General features: G+C 51.2%; 8 protein-coding genes across 8 annotated transcripts; 5 read left to right on the forward strand and 3 right to left on the reverse strand.

Moving 5' to 3' along the window:
• Positions 1–544: 544 nt before the first annotated feature.
• Positions 545–1,727, reverse strand: LMH87_003795 (uncharacterized protein; the record flags this gene model as incomplete). The annotated part of the gene is made up of 3 exons (XM_056194918.1): positions 545–965; positions 1,034–1,307; positions 1,355–1,727. 3 exons carry the CDS (start codon positions 1,725–1,727, stop codon positions 545–547), a joined length of 1,068 nt encoding a protein of 355 aa, XP_056048598.1.
• A 406-nt stretch (positions 1,728–2,133) lies between these two features.
• Positions 2,134–3,107, forward strand: LMH87_003796 (uncharacterized protein; the record flags this gene model as incomplete). Its single annotated transcript, XM_056194919.1, has 2 exons — positions 2,134–2,637; positions 2,706–3,107. 2 exons carry the CDS (start codon positions 2,134–2,136, stop codon positions 3,105–3,107), a joined length of 906 nt encoding a protein of 301 aa, XP_056048599.1.
• A 1,625-nt stretch (positions 3,108–4,732) lies between these two features.
• LMH87_003797 (uncharacterized protein) lies at positions 4,733–6,170 on the forward strand (the record flags this gene model as incomplete). The annotated part of the gene is made up of 3 exons (XM_056194920.1): positions 4,733–4,861; positions 4,926–5,334; positions 5,401–6,170. The coding sequence occupies 3 exons, from the start codon at positions 4,733–4,735 to the stop codon at positions 6,168–6,170; spliced, it is 1,308 nt and encodes a 435-aa protein (XP_056048600.1).
• Positions 6,171–6,486: 316 nt separating this feature from the next.
• Positions 6,487–7,708, reverse strand: LMH87_003798 (uncharacterized protein; the record flags this gene model as incomplete). The annotated part of the gene is made up of 5 exons (XM_056194921.1): positions 6,487–6,603; positions 6,664–6,757; positions 6,825–6,969; positions 7,022–7,445; positions 7,514–7,708. 5 exons carry the CDS (start codon positions 7,706–7,708, stop codon positions 6,487–6,489), a joined length of 975 nt encoding a protein of 324 aa, XP_056048601.1.
• A 1,020-nt stretch (positions 7,709–8,728) lies between these two features.
• On the forward strand, positions 8,729–10,679 carry LMH87_003799 (uncharacterized protein; the record flags this gene model as incomplete). Its single annotated transcript, XM_056194923.1, has 6 exons — positions 8,729–8,995; positions 9,064–9,189; positions 9,241–9,325; positions 9,397–9,465; positions 9,571–10,155; positions 10,219–10,679. The coding sequence occupies 6 exons, from the start codon at positions 8,729–8,731 to the stop codon at positions 10,677–10,679; spliced, it is 1,593 nt and encodes a 530-aa protein (XP_056048602.1).
• Positions 10,680–11,160: 481 nt separating this feature from the next.
• Positions 11,161–12,859, reverse strand: LMH87_003800 (uncharacterized protein; the record flags this gene model as incomplete). Its single annotated transcript, XM_056194924.1, has 2 exons — positions 11,161–11,189; positions 11,245–12,859. The coding sequence occupies 2 exons, from the start codon at positions 12,857–12,859 to the stop codon at positions 11,161–11,163; spliced, it is 1,644 nt and encodes a 547-aa protein (XP_056048603.1).
• Positions 12,860–13,473: 614 nt separating this feature from the next.
• On the forward strand, positions 13,474–15,335 carry LMH87_003801 (uncharacterized protein; the record flags this gene model as incomplete). The annotated part of the gene is made up of 7 exons (XM_056194925.1): positions 13,474–13,497; positions 13,554–13,646; positions 13,724–13,793; positions 13,857–14,430; positions 14,508–14,889; positions 14,951–15,111; positions 15,176–15,335. The coding sequence occupies 7 exons, from the start codon at positions 13,474–13,476 to the stop codon at positions 15,333–15,335; spliced, it is 1,464 nt and encodes a 487-aa protein (XP_056048604.1).
• A 1,182-nt stretch (positions 15,336–16,517) lies between these two features.
• On the forward strand, positions 16,518–19,381 carry LMH87_003802 (uncharacterized protein; the record flags this gene model as incomplete). The annotated part of the gene is made up of 2 exons (XM_056194926.1): positions 16,518–17,273; positions 17,330–19,381. The coding sequence occupies 2 exons, from the start codon at positions 16,518–16,520 to the stop codon at positions 19,379–19,381; spliced, it is 2,808 nt and encodes a 935-aa protein (XP_056048605.1).
• Between the last annotated feature and the right edge of the window lie 364 nt (positions 19,382–19,745).

Below are 19,745 nucleotides of genomic sequence, written 5' to 3' on the forward strand. Positions count from 1 at the left end.
GTGCTACAAGAGATTCAGCTCAAACGAAAAGCACTTTCGGTGTGCACTCTTGCTACCCAAGTAGTAATGGAATCGGCCATAGTTCTAAAAGCCTGACCCTTCAGTTTTCTAGGCTGGTGCCCACCGAGTCGATATGCAATGCTGGAAATTTCCTAATTCGGGAATATCCAGCCGGGACTCCATGGCCGCTTACGCGCGCATTGAACATTTCTACGGAGTGATCGAAGGCATTACAGTGTGCAAAGGAAATCGGGGGCAACTACCAGGACAGCGGTTTGTCCAAGACTAAAGTGATTATTTGCCGTGCGCATTCTCCTAGACCTGGTTAGCATAGTTACCCTGTAGAGTACAAGGTTTTCACGATCAACAAGAGTTCATTCTTTTTAGGGGCAAAGAGATCGATGAGCGTAATCAAGTCTCTAAAAATGCTATCTATCCGTACATCATGCAACGGGGATTTCTAACTAGCAAAATATTTAATCGACAAAGAAAAGCTGCTGTGGCCACCGTTGGACTTATCAACATTACTTCCACGGCAAAATAGCTAGTTGGGCGAATTGTATCGAAGGGTGGTCAGGCTCCAATATTCATTCCCACTCATCTGATACTCCAGACCCTTCATATATGTCTTGAGATCCTTACTGGCGGGGTTTGCAGTGGACGAAAGTCGCTTGGATACCAGCGCGTCGTGTTCCTTTTCCCACTCGCGACAGAGAATCCAGAGCACGCGCTTACACGCCGCATAGGGCAGGCAAGTTTCGGTCGAGAGCACCTGCACCGCCGAGCAGATAGCAGAGCCTTCAGGATGTCCTTCATGAAACTGGATATATTCTTTATCCCAGCTAAGAATGTCGTTGACCACGGAAAGATGCTTTGCACAGTTTTGCTCGACAGGCACAACGGAGGCAATCTCCTCGCTGCTGAGGTGGAGCTTCATGGAGAATCTCATCAGAGCGCAAAGCAACCTATATACACAACAGCAGTCAGCATTTTTTTTCTTCCCAAAAAAGGGTGTGACGGAATCTTGACTTACGCCTTGCCAACGTCTTTCTCACGATAGGTCAAGTAGTGCCCCAGTTCCTTCACTGTCAGTCGGGACTTGTCTGTTTGAGCCCTCATGAAGGTAAATGTCGGCTCCAAAATCTCATCTGCGAGTTGGCTATCCTTGGCTCTCATGTCTTGCCATAGATCATACCACATCCACTCGACTGGGATGTTGCGGTCCGGCAACACTTCTGCGCGAGCAATGGGCATGAGATGGCTGTTGTAGGCTGCGCCATCTTCGAATGACATGTCTTCCAGAAGGTCTGATGCCATCACAAGTTAGAAATTGTATTCTCCGTCCCATGAGTACTGTACGGAGAGGTGAACATGCCGTCAATGAGAAACAAGATAGTCAAGAGCTTGGATGCAAGGGCAATGCGGTCATCCTCGGCAAGCGGAAAATATAGACAAGTCACCCGCGTGAAACCAGCCAAGACAAACTTCTTGCGGTCCTTCTCCGTCTTGAACGGCCAGTGTTGGAGAAAATACGAATCGACATCGCGCGTAATTTCAGGTTCCAAAGGGTGAATACTGCTTGACCAGCCAGAGATTGGCAGGTCAGCCCACCCATTGGCCACATAACGTGCAGCAGCTGGGTCTTGGGCCGTGTGAAGACTTGACTTCACATGCGAGGCATGTGTGAAGTAGGGTTGCTCGACCACAGAAGTCAAGGAGGGGGCCATGTTGCCAAAATGAATGGATAAAGAGAGAGTCGTCAATGGAGTTAAGGTGTAAATGTGGCAAGAAGAGTTGATCAAAAGCGCTTTGAGCTGAGTAGATACTTTTCTTATTGTGTTTCAGTGATTCTTTAAACTTGCAAACGACTAAGGTGTGAACATACCGAGGCTTATCAGCATGATATCTGGGCGACACTGTACCATCGGCCTTTCCCGATTTGGCGAACGCGAGCATGAGGACCCTACGTGCGGAATGACATCACAACAGTATCGAATAAGAAGCTTGTATAGTAAGGGCCAAGAGTAGATAGGGTTCTGCCTGCAGCACTAGGTACAGAGATCTTTTCGGAATTCTTTTATTTTTCTTCGGGATGATCTATCTGCACCGAGCTGGGTTACTTTTTAAGAGAACATGACTTCGTTGAATATTAAAGAAAGTGATATTCCTGACTTGGAAGGGAAGAAAGTCATCATTACTGGAGCCTCATCAGGTATTGGTCTCGAGGCCGCTGGCATCTTTGCCGAGAAGGGGGCGTCCGTCCTCAATCTTGACATCAACCCACCAAACACTATTGTACATGACAATATTGAGTACCGCAAGTGCGACATTTCGAAGTGGGAAGAGCTTCTCGCATCATTCAAACATGCAGGAGATGTGCACATTGCAGTGGCAAATGCTGGTGTATCAGAGGAGACTGATTACTTTGCCGACACATTTGATCAGGAGACGGGAGAGCTTCTGGAGCCGACCTACGGAGTGCTTGGCGTGAACTTGCGCGGTGTTTTCAACTTTACAAAACTGGCATTGAGCAGTTTCAGAAGTCGCAAATACCCAGGGAGCATCGTCATTACTTCGAGTGCGACAGCATACTCCCCGGAGCACTCTTTGCCAGTGTACAGCGCGTCCAAGCTTGCGGTGAGTATCAGCTCTTGCATGCATTTACCAAGTGTCAATGACAATAGGCTAATGCAAAGTCGCCGCAGCTCATTGGCCTTGTGCGGGCTCTGCGATCGACGGTCCGACTGGAAGGGATCACCATCAACTCAGTCGCGCCGGCAGCGACCATCACCGCGCTTCTGCCGAAGCACTTGGCTGCCCCTATCATGGCCGCTGGTCTGCCAGTCAGCTCGGCAAGGTTTGTCGGACTTGCCTTGGTCTACTCGGCCGTGGCCAAGCAGGATGGATTGGTGGAGCTGTACGGCAAAGACGGCGAGGAGCTGTCAAAACAGGAATCCCGGTGGAATGGCAGGACAATTCTCACGCTGGGCGATCAGTACACGGAGCTCGAAGGCCCTTTATCGTCGCTGCGACCACAGTGGTTCGGAGCAACCAATATGGGTCTGACAAGGCTGCAGCAGACGGCGACAGATTTCCGCGAATCGTAAAGGCTCACTTAGTCAAGGCGATTTAGTTCGGTGGGGGTCACGGCCGGGGGTTTTAGAAGGGGAATTAGCTTGGTTAGCGCTGACACCTTTTTCGGCTAATTAGACTTTAATCTGGCAGTTCGCTTGATTGCGGCTCGGAGAAACAAAACAAACTTGTGTGAGGTTATTACATAGAAATGTGGCGTTTTCTGCAAATGCTCAATGCCCTTGCTCAGCTTCTATGTTGTAATGCATTGTCGCTCCGCGTAAAATTGTCGGTGGCCCGCGGTGTCGCTCTAAATTGCTCGTCCAGCCAAGCGCCGTCAAATGGCTGAGTTTTAGCTTCAACCCGGCTTCTATCAGCCCTGACAGGAGTTGGTTCCTGGGGTGCGGTTGCATGGCGGTTGAGGATGACGCTAGGGCTTCGGGAAACAATCGTGCTAGATCAAATGTTAGGATTACGAAAGTGACGCTGATGATGACTTCAAGCAAGATGAATCCACCAATCCAGCGGAGGCCTCAGAAGCAAAGGTTCAGATTTCTCGTGATTGCGGAAGACAGTAATTGAGTTAGCTACTTGCTGCCTATCGGTCAAGTAGACGCCGACACCCCTGGGACATGACGATCCAAAAGCAGTAGTGAAGGGCGATCGCGCCATGCTAGCGTCGCTCCTCGCTGCCACTCGAAGACTAAAGCAAAAGCCAAGCGCTGGTCAAATCTCCATAATGCGGGCTGCTTGTGGGAGTGGAGGAGAAAGAAGGCAGCACATGCAACCGAGCGCACATAGGAAGAAAACATGAGCTGACTAGTGCTCGTTTTCTTCGAAACAATTGGCAACGCTTCCCGGCAGTTAATCGCGTCACAGTATCGTGCAACTCGAGCAACTTTGGTCTGAAGACCATCTATACTAGAGGTATACAATTAGTTGAAGCTGAGTTCACACCGAAGAAAAGCCCGCTTGACCGCTTGGCCGACTATTCATACTGCCCCTTTTACAGTCAAGATGCCGGGTCGGTGGTGCGAGATATACTTGTAATGCCAGGCAGGAAACAGCTGCTCTAGTAGCCTATGATCCCACTGGCTGAGGAAGGGATCGACATGCGGATAATGACTTTGGAACGCTCTAACAAACAAAAGCAGCTTACATACAACGGCTGCAAGAGATGTGACGAATGTGGAGGCATTTACAAAATATGAATAACATTTCTATTCAAGTGGGCTTTACAGGGCTGGGGACTCGGATGATGTCCATGTGTGTAAAACGCGGAACTGATGTTACCCAGCCAGTCGCAACTCGATGCGTGTAATAAAGATCGTCTCAAGACAGCAGAGGTCAGGGTATCGTGGCCAGTAGCTTGTGAAATACGTCATTTCGTCTTTGGTTTCCTGCTAGGGCAAGCGCAATCGCCGCTGAGATGCATGGTGGCTTGGTCGCTATTTTTAATTTTTTTTTTGTATCCCTACCCCTTGTGCACGGAGAATTGGGTTTTAGATAGGAAACGACGTCGAGATTCTGCCGTAAGCACTAAAGCTCTCAGGGCAATGAGCCGCATGCCATCGTTTCCTTTTGTATCTTGCCTCTGCATGAAAGCCACGAGGTCTTCCACGATGCATCTTGAAGCGTACTGAGATTCTGGAACGACGCCATGTTCATGACATTGAAATGCAGCCGGGGAGCGGAAGGCGGTATCAAGCACGTTGACACAAGTGGCTCTTTCAACCGGCCACGAGAGTATTATTCAAGCATTGCATGCTCAACTTGTCGCAGTAAAAAGGTATGCTGCTAGCTGGAAACACCCGTTGGAGCGTCCAAATGGATCATCTAACTCTCGCTATCAGCTAGGATGCAGTCGAGAAAAGAGTGGTTGTCGCCGATGCCAAAGTCGGGGCGAGCTTTGTGTGTATGAGCCTCCACGACACCGCGGCAAGAAGTCACAAAAACAGTCGACGCCCCCTCCAAATACAGAAAGCACACAGAGTCCCAGGGATGACCCAGTCAATGCAAGTCCGGCACTTCAGCCGACGGCAATGGTACCTGGAAACACAATTCGTGCAACTGTCGCCGACTCTTGCGACCAGCATGCCACTGTCAACCTCGCACCTCAACACCTGAGCGCAGACGCCGCCAAACAGTCAGCCATGACTGAGAGTGCCTACTCGTCTTGTTCAGATTCTGATTTTCTGTCTGTCGACTTTATGCCAGAGCTCATCAATTTCTCTGACGATGTTCTTATGCCTTGTCTTCCGGGTTCGTATTCTATTTATTCATCCCCTTCTCGATCCTTCCTTGACTGATTTTTCGCGTCTACCTTAGAAACACCACAAGCCCCCCGAATCGAATACAACGGGTCATATCAGCCCAATGCATCCGCGTTCACCGTTGATCCCTTGTCATACGAGCCTACCAATGCAAGCAAGAAAGTGCCTGGGAGCCCAATGGATCTGGTCTCCCCCATCGCAGTGTCTTCCGGTCTATCACGGTCGGCTTCGGCTTCTGAGCAGATATACGACGAAGAGAATTGTGATTGTACCGGCATAGCTCTTCGCTTACTCGAGGAGACCATCTCTGCACCAAAACTTGATGAATGGCAAGGCACAGAGAGGAAGTTGTACTTTTTGAAGACTGCCATCTCAGAGTGTGCTGCCCTCTTCGAGTGCAGCTGCCTGCAACACGACTCGGGTTTGTCCATGCTGGTCGTTGTTGTGTACGAAAAACTGCAGTTCTTCTTTGAAGATATTTCCGAGTCCACAGGACATCGCCTGGACCAGTCAAGAAGCAATCCTCAAGCATCACCTGGCAACTGGGGCCGGTCACACGTAGGCCAGGATGATGGTAGCCAAGGCCGTCAGAGATTACACTCCCAGCCGCGGCCAAACCTGACCATCGGCCACTACCACATTGACACACGGGAAGAACACTTCAATGTTATGTCTGCGCTTGTTCTTCTCCAGCTCCGCCGACTGGCAGCTCTGGTGTCGAAACTGAAACGCAACGCAGCAGACCGCGAGTGGAATGCGCATGTTTCTTTATTACGAAACTTGGTGCATAGAATGAAGAGTTTGTCTGCGACTCTTCAAAGATGATTTTTGGGCGGGGGGGGGGGTTAGAGCCCTTTAACTGGTAACGGCAGTCTCAGATACGTACACTGCTAGTAATAATGTTGAGTGGGCAGTGACAACCTTTTCGACATTTCGGATTTGCATTATTAAGGCACTATAGCATAGAACGCTCATCAAGAATAGACTATAATAGACATAAGTTATTAATTTACCAAATCTTCTGTCTGATGATGCTCGTTACACGTCTGTTGTCTACAAGTCATACAAGATGCCATGCTGCGCTATAGCAACCGTGATTCTTCGTACACTCAACATGCTCTGAAAAGCTGCCACATGAATCTTAACTTTGTGACACGGTTTGTCCTGCAATGTTATCAGGGATCGTAGCGAACGCTTGGTCCAAGTCTTGAATAATGTCCAGCACATCCTCGGTCCCGACAGATAGACGGATGAGCTCCTTCGAAGACGAAATTAGCAAAAGAAGCACTCATCTCTTTATATGGCCCCGGCAACTAACCTCTGATATTCCCGCGTTGATTCGGTCTTGCTCCGACATAATAGCGTGTGTAGAACTCCAGGGATGGGTTGCCATAGTTTTGCAGTCTCCCACACTTCGTATGGACAAGTCAGCACTACATGTCCGTGAAGTGCTTAAAAAAAGGTAAGGAGTTCACTGACTTTGTCATGTTTGATACCAGCCTCAGTGCATCAACAAAATACTTACTCCCAGCTGTACCGCCTCGGACGCCAAATGATAGCACGCCACCGAAGCCGCGGCGTAAGTACTTCTTGGCTAACTCGTGATACTTGTCGCTCGCGAGTCCTGGATACAGGTAAGTAATGGAGCATGTGGCATGCTAGGAAATGTTACCTACCTGGATAACAGATCCATTCGATTCTCGAATGATTGGACAAAAAGTTGGCGACTTGCAAAGCATTCGAAGCGATCCGGTCGCATCGTAGACTCAGCGTCTCTATGCCCAGGAGAATCTGCTGGGCTGCGAATGGATTCATGACGGAGCCGACTTCCATGACAACTTCGATTCGAAGCGCTACGGCAAATGCAATATTTCCAAAGGCGCTCGCGTAGGAAAAGTCTAGTGGGCCGTCGCTCTTCTTATTCAGATGCGGGAATTTTGACGCCGCTTTGGTCCAGTCGAAGCGACCAGAGTCAACGATGACACCTCCAACCGTTGTACCATGGCCGCCAAGCCACTTGGTAGCAGAATGCACGGCAATGTCGGCGCCGTACTCGATGACAGGACACCAGTAGCCTCCAGCACCAAATGTGTTGTCAACCTGTGAGATATAATGGTGAGTATGCGTCGCAGCCATGAGGCAACTAAAATGTGGACTGCGTTACTTACAACAAGGGGAACCAAGTTTTCATGAGCAATTTCCGCGATAGCGCGTAGGTCGGGAATACTGATGCGCGGGTTGCCGACCGTCTCAACTAGGACCATTTTCGTTTTTTCGTCGATAAGAGCTCGGTACGATTCCGCGTTGTCGTCGGACACCCAGCGGACAGAAATTCCCATGCGCGGCAATAATGTCTTGAACATGCTGTATGTGCCTCCATACAAATTGACTGACGACACGATGTTGTCTCCGGAATGGGTAAGACAGAGGACTGTCTGAAAGATGGCAGATTGACCCGAAGCGGTCGCGACGGCTGCTGAGCCTCCCTCCAGCGCAGCCACTCTCTTTTCCAGAACTTCTACCGTAGGCTGAGGTAAACAAGTAAAGAAGGCATAAAATTAGTAAATCGAGCGCCTCAATCAAATTCGCAGAAACTCTCTTCGCATTTTCACTTACGTTGGCAATCCTAGAATACACGTATCCAGCTTCTTCATTGCTGCAGACCTTTCTCGCGTGCTCGCTATCCGTAAATACATATGACTTTCTCCAAGTTAGCCACAAATCCAATGTGTTGGGAATCGAGTAAATCCGCCCACGCACTGCAGTTGCATATATAGGAACAGCTCTTGCTTTCGTTGTTGGATCAGGACGTGTGCCCGAGTGTATTTGGCGAGTGTTAAACTGTCTTGTTGACTCGGTCGCAACATCCACCTTGAATGGCACAAATGCGTCTCCCATGTTGTCGTTTTGGTGATCTAAGTGGGCCAGGTTGAGAGGCAGCGTTGGAACGAACCGTGGTCTACGAGTAAAGCGAGGATTGACTGCAGGGCCACAGGGCTTGAATGATATCCATCGAACAGGGCCGCCAGAACTGGGAATTAACTTAGTCCTGACAGAAATATCGTCATAGTTAGCAGTTTATCCTTGTTGCACTGGCCTGGCGTACCTGGCCTAAATCGGGCATTGTCTTCTTTAGGGCAAGTCCGTCTCGGCGTCCGTCTCGGCGTGGAGATGTTCTTAGTGTAAGTCGGACTCCAGACACCGAAACCCAGAGACTTGAGTCCCGACATTGATGAAGCATTAGAGACCAACGAGTAGCTTCGACTTGGACTTGACTGCTTTCATTTCAGGCAGCTACGGAATAGCGGGCCCCCAACAACCGCCTCGGGCGACATATTTTTATTCAGCATTTTCGAACTGTCAAATCGACAAGACTCGCAACCATGTCTACTTCGGAGTTACTGAATCATTGGGTTCAATATCTGGCACAAAGCCGACTGAAAGATGACGTCAAAGGCTCTCACATTGTTCTGGCGGTTTTTCTCATCGCTATCCTCAGCATCGTCTTCTCCTCTCACCTCACAAGCGCGAGGCAACGATACGTGCCGGGGGTGCCCATTGTTGGTGGTGCCGACAAGGCTTCTATCAAGAAAAACCGACTTCGGTTCGTGAATGACAGCATGAATATGCTTAGCGAAGGATACGAGGATGTAAGTATTGCCGCTACGGCGCCATGCTTTCTTCATGAGTATTGTCCCTTGCTAAAACCATCTATCAGACCAGAGGCGGCATATTCTACGTGCCTACCAAGCTGGGAGAGCGCTTGATGCTGCCAGTCAAATATCTAGATGAGCTCAAGTCAGCGCCAGTTAACGAGGTTGACTTCGTCGCCACATTCATCGAGGTAAGAGACAATGCTAAAGTTCGTCTTCGCCCTAGACTAATGGCGACCAAGATGTTTGAAGGAAAGTATACCACTATGGGAAGTCGATCAACGCTCCACCCCCGCGTTGTGCGCGGCCAGCTCAATCGCAACCTGTGTAAGTTTACTCTGTGCCATGATTCCGCATTTTCGTACGAGAATGCATACTAAGAGAGGAGATGACGGCAGGGACGGTCATGGATGAAATTCAGGATGAAATTCGCGATGCCTTTGACGATGCGTTTCCAGCATGTGATGGTAAGTGCTCTGCTATCTGACAACATACTGCAGAATATCGCAAGCTTCAATTGATGCCGACTTCGATACATGTGGAGGGCTGCAGCGCTAATTGGCCAATTACAGAGTGGACTGAAGTCAATGTTGTCCATCGCATCACTCAAATCGTGGCTCGCGTATCCAGCCGTATGTTTGGCGGCAAGGAACTGAGCCAGAACAAGGAATGGGTTCAGTCATCTATTGCATTTGCCATCGATGGCTTCATTGGCGCGCAGGAGATTAAGAAATATCCAGAGTTTTTGAAGCCGCTGGTCGCAAACCGCATCGCTTCCATCCAGAATATCAAGAAGCATTACGTCGCAGCAGAGAAGGCGGCTATACCGCTGATTGAGCGCCGACGCGCCAGCGGCGAAGATGCGCCAGACCTGCTTTATTGGATGGACGAGGATGCCAAAGGTGATGAGAAGGATCCCGCGTTTCTCGCAAGCATTCTGCTCAAGGTCAGCTTTGCAGCTATCCATACGAGTGCTGCGGCGCCGAGTCAGCTTCTGTATGATCTTTGCGCAAGACCTGAGTACCAGGAACCTCTGCGACAGGAGATCATGGCCAACTTGAGCGATGACGGAACTCTGTCTAGGCAGGGATTTCAGGGCTTGACGAAACTGGACAGCATCATGAAGGAGAGTCAGAGATTTAACCCGCTGCTTCTAAGTAAGTTTAATTCGCACTATATTCTTTCTCTCTCTCGCAACCCAGATAGCTAATGTGCCTCAGTCACTTTCGAGAGGGTCGTGACAAGAAACTATCATCTCTCAGACGGGTTAGTCATCCCTGCTAACACGACGATCGGAATTCCCACACATGCCATTTCCATGGATCCTGCCTTGTACCCCGAGCCTGAAAAGTTCAAGGGTTTCCGATTCCATGACTTGCACGACAAGGCACAGAAGCAAAAGGAAGAAGCGGCCAAGGATGCGTCGGACAAGCAGCGCTCATCACCTTCCGTGGCCTATGCAGCGTCGCACTCGGCGAGCATGGCTTTCGGCTATGGCCGGCACGCTTGTCCTGGTCGTTTCTTTGCATCTGCTGAAATCAAGGCCATCATGGTCTATTTGCTGATGAATTACGATTTCAAGTTTCCTGAAGGCAAGCCGGAAAGACCGCAGAGCCTGCAGGTTGAGACGCAGAACCTGCCCGACCACGATGCAACAATAATGTTTAGGAGACGCAAGTAGACTTATGTTTTCGCTTCATATGTTAGATCTTTCCCAGCTCCAATTTTCGGCATAGAGACGATTATTCGAATCAAAAATATTGTTTTACCAGCGAGATGCGACCGCAACAAGGTGCTGTGAAGTGCCTAGCAGCAGTACCACGAACTACATTGTGTCCATGAAATGTACTCTGGTAGATTTCCTTTAGTTAAAACACGAATGGCTTCACAGCTGTGTCGGTACACTCACAAATCTGCCCTTGCTACACCTGCTTCACCGTCCTGAAGCTCGATCGAGGTCTTTTCAAGAGTGATACATTCTATGTTATCATATAACGCTAACTTATTTTTTATCTAAAAGTATGCCTTCTATTGCGTTTGCTCGCTCATGCGATGCACCATCTTATAAATCGCTTGACAGCTATATAACATAATGGGTAGTAAAGGAATGGAAATGTAATGAAAGTAAGTCTCGTGATTGCCTTCCCAGTCAAGCATCTCGATTAATTTGCCTCTTGCCGTCCGGTAACCCCTATTCTACAGTTTAGAAGACATCGTTGCTGAGAGGGATTGAAATCGGGAATTACCAGAGGGAAACAGCAGCGGGTCTTGAAGAAGACGCTCCATGTCTTCGGTGCAGATTCGAACAGAAATATCAACACCATTATCTGTCCAGTATGGCGAGGACACATGGCCAGGCTGGTTATCAGCCGGCGGCGCTTCTTTGATGAGCACAGTGCCATCCATATCAGGGACTACACCCTCGGCGAACACGCAGCGGGAGCCCAGACCAAAGTCCAGGTCGTAGATGCCCGCGCGGCCCCATGTCGTGACCAGGATGTGACGCTTGCCCAGAAAGGCCTGCCAAACCCGCTGCGGTGATGTTTCAAATGCCACGCTGTGCAGGTGCGCAGCCATGTTGGCGGGCTCCACGACCTGGCGCAGGGTGTTGCGAACCTGCAGGGCGACATTGGAGAGTTTCGAAGGCTCCGCGACTTGGGAGCCCGGCAACTCAATGTTCATCATGATGATGGGAGAGCCCAAGAACCTCTCACTCAACTGAAACGAAGGACGTACGCCGTAGACCAGGTCGCAGTGAACGGGGCCATCGTCACTCTTCAGATTGCGTGCACGTATGATGCAGGACCAAATATGGGCCAGCACAGCATCGTGTCGGCTGAGTTTCTGTGTTGCGCCGGCTTTGGCCTGCTCGAAGAGGTCATCGACCTGGTCGCGTGTAAGATGGATAACGTAGTTGGACACGGGGGCAGCCAAGTTCCAATCCGCCCAAGGCATGACCTTGCCGACCGGTTCGAGGTCCTGGTCAGAGTATGGGGCTGGAACGTGGAATGGCCACGGGCACGTAGGCGCAGAGACCCACCAGTCATATCGGTGCATGGGCAGGCTCTCCGCCTTGGCGACGAGCTCTTTGTCGGGCTGGCTGGCGTTGATGTCTCCCGCGGCGTGGTCGTCTAGTAGTGACGGCTCAAACTGCGGAGACAGAGCAGGCACAGGTCTTCCCGCCAGCATTTCCCTGCTCACATTGGTCCAGTCGAGGAGGAGGGACATGAAACCGGCCGCATCGGCCAACGGATGCGAGCTCTTCAGCGCAATTGCAAAGCCTCCGCACTGAAACTGTGTGATCTGGATGGCCAGCGCTGGAGGCAGCTCATCGGCTTCGCCCTCGTGCGTGTGGCTCGGTAGAAGAACATTGGCCAAGGGCACAGCAGACATGAACTTTTGAAAAGGCAAGGAGTGACAGTTCCAGGCCGGCTGCTCCGCCGCGCGGTTCTTGGGATACATGGAGTCGAGGGTCGCAGAGCACTTGGCCCAAACAAACTCGGTGCCGGGATCATTGTGTGTCCCGTAATGAGCGTAGACGCGGCCAAAGCGCTTAGCATGGGCCGGGAAGCCCTGCGCCTCCGCCGGCACAGTCCCGTCGATGCTCTTGACAATCTTCAAGTGCCCGCACCATTGAGGGTAGTGCTCTAGGACGGCGGCCAGCGAGTTGCGCATGTGGTAGTCGAGCAAGCTGCACTTGCTGGCGCCAGGCACGTTTGGTCGATCATAGAGCCAGATGGCGCTACCGGGGGCGAAATCGGCCGTCGAGCTGTCGAGAAGAGACAGCGGAACGGCCGCTTCTGCGATGCCTTTGGGGCCGAGACGCGTCGTTTCTACGACGGAAACCTCGACTTCACACATTTGGCTGGGGATTGCGCCAAACAAAAAAAAAAAAAAATAAAAGGAATAAAAGAAGAGAGTGTAGAGTTCGACAAGATGCAGGAAAGGAATGCGGTGGGATTCAGCCGAGAGTAGACTTGTAAGTCGAATCGACGGTTCGGCAGGTTAGAAAGGAAAGAAGATAGATAGCATGAGCCAGAGTTGAGAATTCCTGCTTGTCAAAGATACCCTTGCATAGCTCTATAAGTTCATTTCAAAGCTGTTTTCCAGCAACGACTTGACAAATCACGTGGGGCTCAGCAATTCTCGAGACCTTCGTTGAAGATGCTGGAGTTTCCGAATCTGGAAATTTCCGGCCGTGTAAGCCGAGTCCATCGATTCGGACCATCCCAGATCTACCACGGTCGGAAAAACGTGTCGCAGCGCCACGTCAGGCAATTTGGGGTCAAGGGTCTGCAAAATGCCCCAGGCTGCTCTTCTCCGCTTTCGTTTTAGCCATAACCCTTGGTCATCTCCGTCTTGGTCTCGACATCCATTTGAGGCTGCTTCGTAGCCAGTTCTTGTCATTGCCTGTCCAGCACAGCTAGGTGCCTCACACAAACAGCTTCTAATCGGCAGATTTGCCTTAAGTCGCGATGCAGTGGGCAATCTTTGGCCTGGTAAGGGCTTCTATGCATGTGTAAAACAATGTTGGCAGTACTAACAACATGCACAGGTCTGGGTCGCCTGGCTGCTCTACAAGCTAGCAGCCTATTTCACTCATCCACTACGCAACATTCGAGGGCCTTTTTCCGCATCGTTTAGCAATGTAAGTGCAACTCATGGACTAGAACTGGCATTCAAATACGCTGTTACATTTCGTGACTAAACTGAATGTAACGATAGGCACTTTATTCTTGGAACTTCATGAGCGGACGACAGCCATATCGCCAGCTCCAAATACATGAGAAGTACGGTGAGGCTACATACCCATGTAGCGACGACTACGTGCAGCGGCGCAGCTAACCGTTTCTCACAGGACCCGTTGTCCGCGTTGCTCCCAATGAGGTGAGCTTCAACACGGCAAGCTCATGGCGCGACATCTACGGCCCGCGAAAGGGCGTCGGCCCTTTCATCAAGAGCGAGTTCTACGACGGCGGCAATTTCGCCTCCGAGTCGCTGTCCATAGTTAGCGAGCGCGATCCCAAGAACCACGCCGAAATGAGAAAATACTTGTCCAGTGCCTTTTCCGACCGCACGCTTAAATCCCAGGAGCCCTTAGTCGCGGACTGCACTGACACGTTTATCGAGAAACTCGGCGAAGCAGGCAAGGCCGACAGCGGCACGGACATGACCATGTGGTTCAACCTGACCACTTTTGACATTATTGGTAGTCTGGCGTTTGGCCAGGACTTTGGGGGCGTCAAGACTGGCAAGCAGCACTTTTGGGTCGCTATCGTCACCAAAAGTCTGCGGCTTGGTGCGCTTGCAGATTGCTTCCGACGTTTCCCTGCGCTGGCAGCTGTTTTTCAGAAAGTATTCTCTCGCATGATTGACAAGCTGCTCCAAGAAAACCGATTGCACCAAAAGTATACGATGGATCTCGTTCAAACGTCAGTCTTCCCTCCCCTCAAAGCTAATGAGCAGCCGAGAGATGCCTCGGCGTTGACTCATGTCTCCCTTTATCCAGTCGTTTGTCGAACCAATCCGATCGACCAGACTTCTTGTCCAAGATCATTGAGGCTAGAGATACGGCCAGCATCCCAGATGTTGCCATCGCTGCTCATTCGTCAGATTTTGTGATTGCGGGAAGCGAGACGACAGCCACCACACTCGCTTGTATGACGTATTACCTGCTGAAAAATCCCGACATCATGTTGGATCTGAAGCAAGAGGTCAGGGGAGCATTTTCAAGCTACGAAAGCATCGATGCGGCGACTGCGGGCTCTCTCAAGTACTTGAAGGCTGTAGCTCAGGAAGCAATGCGAATGTACCCGCCGCTACCCTTTGCTCTGCCGCGGGTTGTTCCCGAAGGAGGCGCCACCGTTGACGGTCATTTTTTGCCTGCCGGGGTAAGTAGATAAATCTGAGCTCGGAGAGTCGAATGCTGACTTGGGAAATTCTGCGGAAAAGACAATTGTTTCCACAAGCCCATTTGCGGCATCCATGTCTTCGGCCAACTTTAAGGATCCATGGCGCTTCGATCCAAGTCGATGGCTGCGCAAAGACTGCGCCGATCAGACAGAAGCGAGTCAGCCGTTTTCACTTGGATCTAGATCGTGCATGGGCAGAACGTGAGTCGACAATCTCTTCTGAGCCAGGTAGCCTCCCCCTACTAACGGCGTGGTGAATGTTTAGCCTTGGCTGGATGGAACTGCAGACAATCATGGCCAAGATGATTTATAAATACGACCTGGAACTGGTAGACAAGGACCTCGACTGGCACAAAGCCTCGAAAATGCATACGTTATGGGAGAAGCCGGAACTCATGGTGAGAGTGCGACCGCGGAAGTCATAGACTAGAGCACGGCTTCGTCTGGAGCATGAGGGATGGCGAAGAGATGAGAAAATTCGAGCTGAATAATAGAACATGCGATGAAGTTTAAGACGAAATAGAAAGAGAAACGAGGAACACTTTTATGCACTTGGCTATGAGCAACTAGTTAAAATTAAAGTGTCATAAATTACTATGGCACTAAAATCAGTCTAAAAAGCAAAGCTCATTTCAAACTCCTATTAAACTATGAAGATTTTTTTTTTAAATCAAAGAAAAATGTACATTAAAATTAGCCTATCCCGCAGACCACCAGTAATACTCTTGTACGCGTCTGGTACGGATACCATCACCCCTGCTCAACACGGTAGGTACCTAGCTCGCTAGCGCAATGTGTAGTGGCCTGCGCGGGAGCCTTGTAGGTAGGTACCTAGGTAGTGCAGCGCAGAAATGGCAAGTACCTTCTTAGGTACCTAGCTTATTGGCGCTGAATTAGCAGGCGGCTGGCCCCTGAAGCACGATGCTCATAATTCTGATGTCTTCAACATTCGAGAGCACGCCAAATCCGGGTTGACAAGGTAGACTCCTATCACGAAGCCGCTCCGTCGTACACGTTTTCATCCTAAGACATCGTCTGTTATAGCTGAATACTGGGTCGATTGTCTGCTATAGCCTATTGCGCACGCATTACTGGTCAGAGCCAGGGTGCTGGGCGCCACCACAGAGAACCGCTGGGCCAGCCAGGCTCCGATTGAACCACCCCGACGACGCCCCCCTGGGCTGCGATACGATACGATACAGCTTCCTGTGCATCTGGCATCTGCCGGCTGCCCATCCCTATCTGCTAGGCATCTCTGCATTGCCCTCTCGCCAGTTACGCATGGTGTGGTGCGACTGAGTTTCTGCGCATGGGGGCACGAGTCAATCTGAGTTTGTCTGTGTCCGCCCGCTCTCGGATTGGATGAGGGAGCCGTGTCTCTCTTTCGGCCACTAGCCAGCACACCACAAACACATCACCTCTTTCTCTCTCCCACCGACTACAAAGAAAAATCATCAGCTGTGCACAAGCACCACCTCTGCACTGCAAGCAAACAACTCTCGCGCAACCTCATTGGGTCTTCTTCTTGTTTTCAAGGGCCCTGAGCCGACTCTCAGCATTGCGGCGCTCGTTTGCCTTGATCCGCCGCTGCTGCAGCCGAGTCCACAATGGCGACGACATCCACTGCGGCGCCTGCCCGTCGTCATGCACGTCAAGACTCTAACGGAGGCATCCCGCCTCTGAGACCACAGGCCTCCTCGCCTACTCTGACAAACCCTGACATGATCCTGCCCGACTACGACGACCCCGAACCGCTCCCGCCAAGCCTGCAACACCAATCCCATGGCTGGGGAAGCATGCCGCTCGACACTGACCAGATGTTTGACTTTCCCGACGTCGTCGACTCGTCGACCGCCTATCCTCTCAACACCCCCATCATCTATGGCAACGGCACCATGCTCTCCGACATTGGTGAGGTCACCGAGGTCGAGAGCAACGTCGGCGGCCCGACGCGCCAGCTCTCCGGCCGTTCGAATCTTTCCCGTCGCGGCAACTACGACGACGACAACATGACTGCCAGGCTGTCTCCTCCAACCGCGGGTGGCCAGAAAAAGTTTGTCCGTCGGGCCCCCGGTGCCAATGCGAGGGATAACTGGACGTCAATTGACTCGGCGCACACAATCCCAACGCATCACGATGGCACCTTTGCCGATTTTGACGACTCCGTTAGCATCGACGACAGCAACTTTCAAGGCGACGACGAGGAAAGCGTCGCTTCCTTCTACCTGGAGGAGCACACGATACCGCGCGATGCGCTAGCGCCCAAGAGCTCCGACTTGTCCACCAACGAGGACAGATACTCTACGTCCTCCATTAGCCGAAGAGCTGAGCAGATCCTGGCCAATGCCAAGCGCCGGCTGACGGTAATATGACCCCATTGCTTCGCCTAGTCTCATCGCATACTAACGACCCTCAATAGACTATGGAAGGCAATCTCACGAGAGCGCGAACTTTCAGCTATTCCTCCGTCTCTGACGGTTCTACACCCTCTCCGATACGAACGCCAAAATCGCCTGGTTTTAGAACACCAGTCCATGCACGCAACATTAGCGACCACAGCATCGCAACCCCGATGCAAAACGCCATGCCTCCAAGGTCCGCCAGTGCACTCGGTGCTGCCGGAGGTTATCGCCAACCGCTTCCACAGTCTCGCAGTGCTGATGCGATTCTTCGCACCAGCCACGGAATATCTCAACATCCGCTTGATCTCGCCCTGGAACCGCTAAGCGAAGATGATGGTACTCAAGATGGAGACAATTCAGACAGCACCCAGATCGCTCGATATGCCAGTCCGACATTCAATGGCTACAACGACGGAGGCATAGTGCGCTCTTCTTCGGCGGCCCAAATGCGTGGAATCCAGGACCAGATGAATGGCTTAAAAGGCAGAATATTTAGTCTCAGAGAACAGACTGCTGCTGACAGCATGAAACGTCGGAGTCTACAAAGTTTGCGCACGCAGAGCCTCTTCACGAACGCCATAGTCGAGGGTGGAGAGTCGGAATCGAAGCAAGTGGAAGCCCAGGACGAAGGGTCGCCGGCTCTCGGCAGCCCATTTCGCCCCGATTTCGCCAAGGAAGACAACGACATACCATCTGAGCAAGATGTAGAACGCACGCCGCCTTGGAAGAAAGCCGAACGTGACCTTGTCGTCGCCCGACACAGCCCTATGCAGAACCTTCATCAAGCATATTTGAAGGACGAGAATACCCCGCCAAAGAGCAAAGCGGCTGCGGCCAAAGAGAAGTTTGATAAGTTTGAACAGTTCGGCTATGCGGATGATGACGAGGATCTCCGTACTGAAAACGGAGACGCCGAGGACGCTTCCGACGCCCACACCAAAGACCTTGCCGAAGAAGAGGCTGCGAAAAACTCAGATGCTAAAGATTTTGATGCCGACAGTGTCAGTGAGAGCGGTGATTCTCTGTATCACGAGGCTTACCAGCATCCCATGTCTCACGAAGACAGAGAGGATGCATTTGACTACGAACACTTTTTCCTACACTCGGCCATGGGCCACCTTAGCAGACAGAGCTATCGAAATCCCGACGACGATTCCGAGAGCGCATGCTCAGAGGACTCTGTTGAGACGACGAGAGCTGCCCCAGCGGCGCCTTCTGGTCGCCCACGACGGCCAAGCCTTGATACTGTGACGTCAGTTGACAGTTTTGCCACGGCGCGAGAAGGACTTGAAAGCCGCGCCTCTGCCGTTGACTCAGTAGACGATGGCTACGAATCCCCCATCATTGGCGTCGCTCAGCTGCAGAAGCAGACGGATGAACGTCTCACTTTGGGTGCACAGGAAAGCGGGAGTAGCAGCGAAGATTCGCGCTCCTCGCGTGAGCGACATGGCCCCCGTGGCGCATTCCAATTCCGACCGGCCGCCATGGCAGCTGATGCTGTTGGTCACCCTAAGCGTCTTGGCCTGCACCGCCCATCGGTATCGTCTTTCGAATCCACCGGCACAAACCGGAGCTTTCCTCTGATTGGCAAGTCGAGGCTGAGCGGGAACACGACTCCAAGGGATTCTCCGGATCATATGATGCGGAGTATGCGCAGCCAACCCCAGAGTCGACGAAGCAGCTTAAACGAGCACGTACTGGCAAAGATGTCGAATGGATCTATCGCTGGCTCGGCGAACGGCTCCCAGAATGGGTCTGTGAATGGGTCAGTCAACGGGTCTGTACTTGGCCCTTCCAGTGGCTCTCAAAACGGCTCTGCACATGGACACTCTAGCTCCATGAACGGCGGAGCTGTAAATGGATCACAGAGCGTCGCACTGCCATCGCCCACGATGCAGCCTCTTTGTGGCGAGGATCAAGAATCCATCGACCTTTTGCTGGCGAGCATTCAAAAGTGTGCCGTCGGATTACGCGACACGACACCATCGGGCATCAAAATGCACGATACCTATCGACGAAGACTAGAAGCTGCTCGACAGATCCTCGATGGCGCTCCAGACTCGTTTTAGATTTCTCTTTTGCGGCAGGACGAACAGGCGCAGGTGAGGATACACGAAAAGCTGGGGCAGTCTGGTTTTCAATCTCATGCCCGAAACGATACGGATTGCTACTATTATACGGAGTTGCGGAATGGTTTGTATTCTTCGATATCCGGCTTACCTTGTTTCATTATTCTTTATACCTTTTATTGCCATTCACTCTTTTGTTGTTTTCTTCTTGTACTTTTGTCGCGATACAGCGAAACTGTCGGCATCTGATGTATTATATTAGGGAGTAACAGCGGGATAGTGGCTATTCTTTGGACAGAAAACCACACATCAGTTCTATATATTCTTTATTCTTGTAAAGCAATGAATACACATTTCTTGCAGT

This window comes from Akanthomyces muscarius, chromosome 2, assembly GCF_028009165.1.
Source record: "Akanthomyces muscarius strain Ve6 chromosome 2, whole genome shotgun sequence".
Classification (NCBI taxonomy): domain Eukaryota; kingdom Fungi; phylum Ascomycota; class Sordariomycetes; order Hypocreales; family Cordycipitaceae; genus Akanthomyces; species Akanthomyces muscarius.